Genomic DNA, 10,749 nt, shown 5'->3' on the forward strand with positions numbered 1-10,749 from the left:
AGGAATCCAAGAAGTCTCCAGACTTAGTCATCGTGAATTGTTTTGAAAGTTCCTCCAGCCTTTTTCTTCATATTAAGTTGCAAAATACACATATATTATAATTATTTGGTTGGTGTGTGTGTGAGATACCATAAGGATCTTTCATTTGTCTCAGTTGTTAACCCTCCCTCCAGCCCTTAAACCACACACCCACATTTTCCAATGCCTAAGAATAGCAAGGTGGTAAAAAGAGAATTAGATGATGATGTCATCGAATCCGTTAAAGATCTCCTTTCCAATGAGGATTCTGCTGATGATGCCTTTAAGAAGAGTGAACTGATTGTTGATGATCCCGAAGAAAAAGACATTGATGTTGAAAAAGGCTCTGATGGTGATCGTGAAAGACCAGCTTGGAATAGCAAGCTGCAGTACATCTTGGCGCAGGTTGGATTTTCTGTTGGTTTAGGAAATGTGTGGAGATTCCCCTACCTGTGTCAGAAGAATGGAGGAGGTAAGGCTATGTGTACTTCTTAAAGAGATTTTGGGGTTTCATCATGAGTCACAAATGGACATATTAGGAACCTAGAATCTAACTTGTCTTCATAAGAAAAAAAAAGTTGAATTAAAAAAATATGTATTTTTGTGTGTGGAAATTAGTGTTGTTTTAAAGCTATGGAATATTTATATGTAGTTAGTGACATCTACTTGCAAATCAAATTCTGGGTTTCTGAAATTATCAGAGGAAAGAGGATCCTGAAACTGTTTCTGTGGGAGCTCTAAGATTCTGCTCTTGGTACCCAAGGACTGCTTAGATTTATGAACTCCACTGACTGTTTTCTCTGTAAATAAAACAATTGTCTCTAAGATTCTTTCTGAAACTTTCTTACTAAACAGCTATAATGGTCACTCAGTCTTTTTTTAAAGAGCTGAGTGAAATCACTATAGTGAGAGCAAATTGGTCAGAGAGGACTTTCTTCTCTATAGATCGGTGCTATATTATTTGTAAGTTGACACAGAACCAAGAGAAACAGGAAACCAGAAATGATGGAGGATATAATAATAACAAATTTTTAGAGCTTTGATCTTTGTAAAGTGATCTTACTCTTTTTATGTCATTTGATCTTCATGATAACTCTATGAGATAGGTGATCATTTAAAAAAACTATTATTCTCATTTTGTATTAGAGAAATTGAGGCACAGGAAAGTTAAGTGACTTGTCCAATGCCATTGGAACTATGAAGTATCAGGGGTACTATTTGAACTCAGGTCTTCGTGATTTTAAATTTAGCATTTTTTCTAGTTTGCGACTTATTTGAAAATCAATCTGTAAACTGATTTTCTAGAGACCTTATTTGAGCTTGAAGTAACAGATTGACTTGAGTATCTATGTGAAATAGTGAGAAACTTCAAGGGCGAGAATTACCTTCACTAGTGCAGATCAGATCCCCACTCTGGAGTTAGTTGCCTGAGGTTAATTAATATGCCCAAGAAAATAGCAGCTAGTAAGTATATGAAGCTGGATTCTAACTCCCATCTTCCTGCTTCCAAGTCCAGGGCTCTTTCTATGGTATCACAATCACAATATTCCAGTGAGTGGCTTCCATCCATCAGCTTTTGACTGCTCCATGTAACACGCTTCTCTGTCTAGAGCTGTTTTCTACCATTCCTGCATGTCTTCATTATTATTAACTCAGGATCATCGATTTAGATCTGAAAAGAACCTTAGAAGGACATCTAGTCTAAATGCTCTACTTTTACAGATGAGGAAACTCAGACTGAGAGAGAATAAGTTACTTGAGAAAGGTCACACAGTTACTAGGTGATAGGGTTGGGATTTGAACCTGTGGCCTCTTGGTTCCAAATCTGTTATTTTTTTCCCACTGTCTTATAAACGTGACTAGGAGTGAATGGTTTTGATAACTGATTTTTGAGTGTTTGGTTCAGACCCCTAATGATTTGGGCACTGCACCTGGAATGCCCTTAAAAAACCTGAACTCTAGCCTTAATGAATAAAATTTAGTCTAAGCACTAAAGTTCATCTAGCACATACAGTTCAGTGGCTCCTCCTTCTGTGGTTTGAAATTTTTAGCTAATTGAGTTGAACATTACTTTATAGTACTTCAGCTTTTGTTTTAAGAAGTGGAATAGTCAATCTGTAAACAAACATTTACTTAAATGCCTGTTATGTTCTAAGCACTGTGCCTAGTGCTCTAAATACAAAAAGAAAAGGGGAATAATAACAACATCTATACAACAAATTCTTACAGATTTTGCTGTCAACAAGAGAGTTGCTTTTTGGGTTGATTTTAGCCTCTGAATCTTAGGTGTTAAGTATTAAGGAATTGCTTAAGGGATGAAAAATGAAATTAAGTTACTTGACCAAGGTCACACAGGTAGTAAAATATCTGATATGAAATGTAAGTTTCAGTTTTCATGATTCCTAGGCTGATATTCCACCCATTTTGCTTTTCTACTGTAAAATTTAGGTCATGTCTTATGAAAATAGCCTTCTTTTGAAATAATTTTTTAAAATTTTATTTAATTTATTAATTAAGAAAAGTTTTCCATGGTTATATGATTTATGCTCTTTCCCTCTCCTCCTCCCAACCCCTCCTGTAGCCAACAAGCAATTCCACTGGGTTTTACATGTGTCATAAAAATAAATTTTTATTGATATGTTTGTTAAGTGAAACTTTAGTTCAGATCCCATCCTTGGCACTTAACTTTCTCTGCAATTATGGGGAAATGACCTAACAGTTTTAAACTAAAGTCTCCTAAAAATGCATAAAGTTATACCAGTGGGTTCCAGCCTCCAACTTGGAAAATTTATTGAGTCACAATCATCACCCTCTTAGGATTGTTGAGTCTTCTGATAATATCCTCTGTGCCTGTTAAGTTAGAAAGGTTACCCAAATGGCTAAAAGTCTATTTTCACACCTGATTCAAAATTTCCTGATGAATCACAGGATTTCTATGCTCTGTGTTTCTCATTGTATTACTATCCTTTGCATTCAGAGCTGTCACATATAATAAAGAATAACAAAAGGGAGGGAATATAATCTACAAAACTAAACAAAATATCAAAGAATTATGAAATTGTATTTAGCACCTCACACCTAGAGTCCTCCACTTACATCTCTCTGGAGCCATGCTTTTTGTTCCTAATTTCACAGTATTTGGTTTTTATTGTTTTGTTGTTCTTTCTGTCTTTTATTGTTCTAATCCTTATATTTATTGTGTTTTGGGTTCCACTTTGCACTGGTTCACGTAAGTATTTCCATGCTTCTTTGTTGATCATGTTCAGCATGTCCAGTGCAGTAACATTCCACTGTTCATGCACCTCAGCTAGTTTAGCCATTCTTCAGTCTGTGGGTATCTCCTTTGTTCTCAATTCTTTAGTATCTCAAAAAGCGCAGCCATAAATAGAAAATGGCCCTTTCAAAGCTCTGAGTGGGTTGAACATCTCAAATATTTGTCCATTAATTACTAGGTAGAAAAGTGTGGACCAAAAATGTCTCTTCCCTCTCCCTCTGCCCACTAGTATTTCACAGTCCTAAAGATAAGGCAGTGTAACCTGACCAGCTCCATTGAATACAATTGCCCTTTCATATTTTGAAAGAAGATATTAATAGTGCTCAAGATAATATTCAAAAGGTTATTTTAACACAGGAAGCCCTGAGGAAATGTCCCCCAAGTCTTCAAAGATACTACCTTGACCACTATCTTGAGGGACAGACATACAATAAATATTGTGCCCAACATTCTTTATAATTCTGGGTACTACTAGGTAGATAATAATTATAATAATAATTAATAACAGCAATAGCAACAAATATTCACCTATTCATTGATTTATTCAGATTGGACATCCTGCCAGTCCTTTACTTTATAACCTATAACATGTAGGGATTCTGAGAGGTTAAATGACTTGTACCTTGTCAATACGTGTCAGAGACAGGACTTAAAGCCAGAGACTTTCTGATTCCAAAGTCGGCTTTCTCTCCATGAAGTCAGACTCTCTCTTTTGACATTTCTAGAGCATCCTTCAAGTTTGCAGTGCATTTTTGGTGCAGTATGTAATTTCATTTGAGCCTCACCCCAACCAAATCTGGGAGGTTACTCTCATAAATTGAATTATCCACATTTTCCAAATAAGAAAACTGAAATTTACAGCAGTGAAATAACTTTGCTATAATGATGCAGCTAGTAATTGTCAAAGGTAGAATTTGACCTGATGTCACTCCTGACTTGAAGGTGGATACTTCTACTCAGCTGCCCATACTCAAGTACTTAGTACTTGTTAATAAATTGATTAAATAGACCCAAATTAGGCCTCAGATGCTTCCTAGCTGTGTCACCCTAGGCAAGTCACTTAACCCCAATTACCCAACTCTTTTCTGTCTTAGAACTAATACTAAGACAGAAGGTAAGGATTATCTTAAAAAAAAAACTGGTGAATAATAATAAAAAATAGTGAATAAAAATCACAAATTCACTATGCCAGGCGCTTTTAAGATGGAGTCTATGAATTCATTTTTTAGTATTTTGATAAAGGTGTTTTTGATATAATTGGTTTCCTTTGTCATCTTATATATTTTATTTTTTGCATTTCAAAATAATTCTGACAACAGGGCCATAAATTTCACCAGATTATTTCCAGAAGAATCTGTGACATTTGATTACATATATATATATATGTATGTAACTCAATTTAACTACATAAAGGTACATATGTAAGCTCATGTAATTACATAGGAATATATGTGTATACATATATGTTTGTGTATATATTATATATATCATTTTATTTGATATTAGAACCAAAAAAAACAGCATAAATGTTAGTTATTATTATTTCATATCCTCAATGACCAGATAGCACCAGGAATCTCTATTCCCAATTAGACCATCATATATAATGTTCCATGTCCATAGGAGTGCTCAGGTACTTTGATTCCTCCTTTTCTTTTCTTTCTAGGTTCTATTGTGAAAATTTGTCATAATTTATGGTTTAAAATTCAATTAAATTCTATTAATCAGGCTTTTCTGGTTTGGAATTCATGGTCCTTTGGAAGACCTAGAGTAGACTGAGTTTTCCTTTGGTATTTTCCATAAATAGAAGTAACTGTATAAAGAGGATTGCAAGGAATAGGTTTAACCTATTTGAGGAAACAAGCCAGTTTTAAGGATTCTAGCAAATGTATTCAAACACATGCTAGCTAGTTCATGACCTTTCCACAAGAAATGCTTTATAACAATGACTTTGCCTCTTTTTCTGCCTGTGAAAATGAGAATTATACATTCCTCTTATAAAAATATTACAAATTTTAGATTTTTTAGGAATTTGAAATAATTTTTCTCTCAGTCTGAAATAATTCAGCTTTCACCAATTTTTTTTACCAGAAGTGTCAGCTTTATTATTATATTTGTCTCTCTCTAGGTGCATATCTTATGCCATATTTAATATTGCTGCTGATAATAGGCATTCCACTTTTTTTCCTGGAACTTGCTGTTGGTCAGAGAATCCGCAGAGGAAGTATTGGTGTGTGGAATTACATCAGCCCTAAACTAGGCGGGATTGGATTTGCAAGTTGTGTAGTAAGTGATGTGTGGCTTTTAATTCATCCTTTATGTGGGTTCCTAATAGAAAAGAAAAAAAAAATGCTGTTTTTAAAGCAGAGGGTACCTTTTTTTTCTGAATTCTTTTAAGTAAGCAGAAGATGTGCTGATGTAGAACTCTTAAGAACTGTTGATCTTTAGCTGTGAAAACAATTAACACTTTCTTTAGAGACTGGTTGGTATATGGATGACATTACATTTCTGTAAAAGATTAACTATTTTAAATACTCATGGAAGAAAAGGAAGGCTATCAGAAAGAAGTTTAATTATATAGGAAAAATGTAAATGTAAAAAATATAATTTTTATTTTGAAAGCATCATTTTCATTAATTATAAATGACTTTACTACTATGTATCTTTCTGTTTTTACATCCTCAATTTCCAAATATATTCCTTTTACGGTCCTTGACTCAGTGAGCCATGCCTTATAATGAAGAATTTCAAGAGGAAGGAAGAGAGGAAGGGAAAAAGGGAGAGAGAAAGCTTGGAATGGGTGGGGAGAAGAGAAAAAGAGAAAGAAGTAAAACCAGCCAGTTGTGGAACATGAGAATTTATGTAATGTTAATAGAATTATTTTCTCTTGTAGGTATGTTTCTTCGTGGCCCTCTACTACAATGTTATCATTGGCTGGAGCTTGTTTTATTTTTCACAGTCTTTTCAGCAGCCTCTTCCATGGGATCAGTGCCCTCTGGTGAAAAATACTTCTCATACTTGTAAGACCCATAAATATATTTTTATATATATATATATATATATATGTTTGCTACTTAACTAATTTAAGAAAAACAAGAAATTTATGTATTAAAATTATCAGGGCAAAAGTATATTAAAAGTTTAAAAAATATTTTTTCTGTACATATTGTGTTCTCCAAACTTTTTGTTATCCTACTTACTTTAAAAAAAAATAGAAATTATCAAAGCCTAAATAATAAACAAGTCAAAGAGCATAATTGCAAAATAATTAATAATCATGTGAAAATGATGATAAAAGACCTTAATTTTATTAATACCTTGTCTTTGTAACACTTTCATTTCTGAATACATCCACCCCCCTTTCTTACTGAATGCATTATTCCTTGAAAGAAGGATTAAAAAAAGAAAGGAAGAGGGGGAAGCTAAGCCAACCATGTGTGACAGCAAATGCAGTATTCTACAGCCATGGTGCCCACTCCTTTGTGAGGATGGGGGGAAGCAGAGCAGTATTTTCTCAACCTTTTTTTGTTTTCTGGGAGCCTACTTTTACCAGTTACTTGAATGCTCCCAGGGCTTCCCACCATGGGCTTTTATTGTCCTTTGAACCCACTAGAAAAAATCATGAGCTTTACCCTTCCTTCACATCCTTTCCCCTTGATCCAAATAAACATTCTCATTAAAACTAAAGAAATGACAGATTTCCATTTTGTTTCAGTTACTTCTAATTCCTTGGTTTTCTCAGCCTTTTTTTTTTTTTAGTTCTTGGCCATAGAGTAATTTTATAGGTCTATTCTTGAAAAAAAAAAGCAACATTTCTTTTTTTGACAATTTAGTCAATCATGAAGGACGGCAGGGGAGGAGAGTGAGGAAGGACATGCTTTTCTCGTGAATTTGCCAAGAAAAATCAGGGCAAAAGCCAAACTGGCCAGCCAGATTCTCTGGCCAAATAGCATCCTCCCCCTTCACCTTGGTGATGCAGGTTTAACTTCAGAATCCTTCAGATGTGTTTAATTGGTTCATGTGATGCTTGGGATGCATACTTTTACAAAACCTCTTGTCATGGCGATGAAATTAAGATTTTTCCCAAGATTACTTTAAAGAAAAATATTTAGTTTTAGAAAAATAAGTCTCTCCATACAAACAGAGTGAAGAAATTAATTGGATAATTTAGCCAAAATAACATGTTATTGAGGAAAGGTGATTTCAGGCCAAGTTAAATATTTAATTACCTCATTTCTCTTCTTAGTTGTTTTTGGCACTAGCACAAAGTAGGGTAATATTTTGCTTCTTCCAAAAATTTGTTCACTACCTGCCTTCTTAAGGTTCTCCCCTCAGTCTGGAAGAAGATACTTCCTAAATATTCAGGTATTTTGTCATGAAGGAAACAAATAACCAGCTATTGAGATAAAGAAATTTTCACCGACGGGTGTGTTGTCGTGATTTTTCTTGTAGAGCCTTAGACCCCCTTGTGCTAAACGTGCCACGGAAACCGCTTAGGCTTAGCAAGGATTGGGACCTTCAGGAACTGCAAAATAGAAAATAGTGTTTCTGTTCCAAGTTATCTCCTGGAGACAGAGACTATGATATAATTTTATGGTCCTAATGAGATAATCATATTTCTCATAAGAATGTGTAAGTTTGTCCCAAGGGTCTCTCATAAAATTAAAGCCATTAATCAAATAAAAAATTAAAATTAAAAAATAAAACTCCAAAATTCAAAAAAAGGGCTCTTTTTCTAAGAAATGGGAAGGGGAAGGCAGTCGCTGAGAATAGAATTGTCTTAATGTAGATTAAGCAAAAATAAATGGAAACAAAGTACTATCATTACAGAATGTGAGAAATAAAACAAAATTCTAATAAAAAACAATATTAGAGATTAAAAAATTAAATGAAAGCCAGTAGTATAGTAATTTATGTGGGATGAATAACATCTACTATATATGTATCTTATGTCAAAGGCCAAATTATACATCCATCCTTCAAATCATAGGTTTACAATTGTAAGGGACTATTGACAGAGTACAGATAGAGAGATAAATAGTCAAATAAAGCATTTATTAAGTGCTTCTATATTTATATGCCAAGCACTGCCCCAAGTACTGGGGACACAGATACAAGGAAACAAAAGAGACCCTGTCTTCAAGGAAATAGAGAGGGGAAAGTAGGGGAAGGTACCTAAGGGCTTCAGTATCCAACACCTGCATTTTACTAATGGTGAAACTGAGGTACACAGATGAGTTATTTACTCAGCATCACACAACTAGGAAGTGTCTTTTAAGATCTGAACCCAGATCCAATATTTTTAGATAAGATTTGAACCCAGATCCAATATTTTTAGATAAGATTTGAACCCAGGCCCAATATTTTTAGATAAGATTTGAACCCAGGTCCAATATTTTTAGATAAGATTTGAACCCAGATCCAACATTTTTAGATAAGATTTGAACCCAGGCCCAACATTTTTAGATAAGACTTGAACCCAGACCCAATATTTTTAGATAAGATTTGAACCCAGGCCCAATATTTTTAGATAAGATTTGAACCCAGGTCCATCATTTTTTATATAGCACTATGATAAAGCTTGCACAGATATAATAGAGAACACTATGAGCTGAGTGAAAGATCCAGTTGTTAAGCCTAAATTTTCAGGAAATTATCTTAAAAGATTCTTCATAATCCTTCCTTAAAAACGACTTTTCATGTTTGATTTTAATGAACTGGATGTGAATATTTTTAGTGGTAAGTAAACCTTTGAGAACAGAAGGATTTGTTGTAAACTAGTGATTGAGAGACCGTCAATGCTTTTTATTTTTGTTTATTAGGATTATACATCCATTCTTCAAATCATAGATTTACAATTGTAAGGGACTATTGAACTTCAAAATAGAAAATAGTGTTTCTGTTCCAAGTTATTTATCTCTTTATTAAGATCTTTGGTCTTTCTTTCAAAAAGGGTGTCATAAATAAATGTTGAGATTGTCCATTTAATGGATTATCCTTGTCAGAATTGTTTTCAGTCCTTTTTAATCCTGGAAAGGTTTCTCTAGCTCAGTAAAATGCTCCTGTATCACTTTGCTCTGCTCGCCAGCTTTCTGCTAGGGTGTATTCAGAATTGCAAATTAAATTTAGTAATAGCCTGAACTGAACATACTGAGCAACCAGAAAAATACTTTGAATGTACTTTGAACCCAGACAGTACTTTCCAAATGGTACTTGAATGGGCAAAGAGAGAAACAAGGAAACAAATAAGCAGCAGGATGCTTTTCTAGACCTTCATCAGCTTTGGTGCAGTTAGAGTGGACGTTTAGACACAAGGCTAGCCGTGGTTCAGTGGACAGAGTGACAGACCTGGAGACAGGAGGTCCTGGGTTCCAATATGGCCTTAGACACTTGTTAGTTGTGTGGCTCCTGGAAAATCACTTTATTCCAGTTGTCTACCTCTTACTGCTTTTCTGCCTTGGAACTGACATTTATTATATTCTAAGACAGAAGTTAAGGGTTAAAAAAAAAAAAAGACACGTCATAGAGAATGAAAGCAAAATTATCTTTTCAGTTCTGAATGTTCTCTTCTTTGTATGTAATACAAAAATAAAGGGAATACTTCGCTTTTTGCTACCCTTTAAAATGTTAATCTTGGATATGATTCACATTTATATTTCAGAAATATGAGATGTTTGAGTGAACAGATTTGTCTTAGTGTTCACCTTTATATATAAATTTAGTGAATAGAGTGACCTGAGTCAGGAAGACCCGAATTCAGATTCAGACCCTGATGTTTTGTGTGATTCTGGACAAATCACTTAACCTCTGTCTGCCTTAGTTTCCTTCATTGTAAAATGAGGATAATTAGAGCTCTTGCCTTTCAGGGTTATTGTGAGGATCAAATGAGATGACATTTGTAAAATGTTTTAGCACAGTGCTTGGCACATAGTAGACATTTAATAAATGCTTTCCCCCTTCCTCTTCTCGATCGCTATGGATTTAAAAATGTCTCATTCTGCATTACCATTGCATGAACACAAGCATTGTATTCTATAAAAAGGTAAGACATTCTTTGCCGAGACCTCTCGATCGTTTCTGATGTAGTTAACGCAGATTTCAAATCTGAAGTCGTTCTTTACCTTCTCTTTCCCCCCTCAGTCGTGGAGCCGGAGTGTGAAAAGAGTTCTGCCACAACCTATTACTGGTACAGAGAAGCCTTGAACATTTCGGACTCCATCTCAGAAAGTGGAGGCCTCAACTGGAAGATGACAGTCTGCTTACTGTCTGCCTGGGTATTGGTGTGCTTGGCAATGATCAAAGGCATTCAGTCTTCGGGCAAAGTTAGTACATTCTTTTTGGCTTTTTGCCCCTTAGCTAGCGGGCATCTATCATCCCCTTCCTGGACACCGCCCGCCCCTCACATGCCATCTTCCAGGTCTGCGGGGCCAACTGGACTAGAAGTCATGACTCATTTG

General features: G+C 34.9%; 1 protein-coding gene across 1 annotated transcript in view; it reads left to right on the top strand.

The window, feature by feature from the left end:
- Positions 1-201: 201 nt before the first annotated feature.
- SLC6A15 (solute carrier family 6 member 15) overlaps positions 202-10,749 on the top strand; it is a 64,997-nt gene continuing 54,449 nt past the window's right edge. Inside the window, exons 1-4 of the mRNA XM_044679174.1 lie at positions 202-490; positions 5,421-5,578; positions 6,186-6,312; positions 10,433-10,618. Coding sequence (XP_044535109.1) covers positions 202-490; positions 5,421-5,578; positions 6,186-6,312; positions 10,433-10,618 — 760 coding nt within the window. The remainder of the gene's footprint in view (positions 491-5,420; positions 5,579-6,185; positions 6,313-10,432; positions 10,619-10,749) is intronic.

The sequence above is a fragment of the Gracilinanus agilis genome, chromosome 5 (assembly GCF_016433145.1).
Source record: "Gracilinanus agilis isolate LMUSP501 chromosome 5, AgileGrace, whole genome shotgun sequence".
In the NCBI taxonomy this organism is placed as follows: domain Eukaryota; kingdom Metazoa; phylum Chordata; class Mammalia; order Didelphimorphia; family Didelphidae; genus Gracilinanus; species Gracilinanus agilis.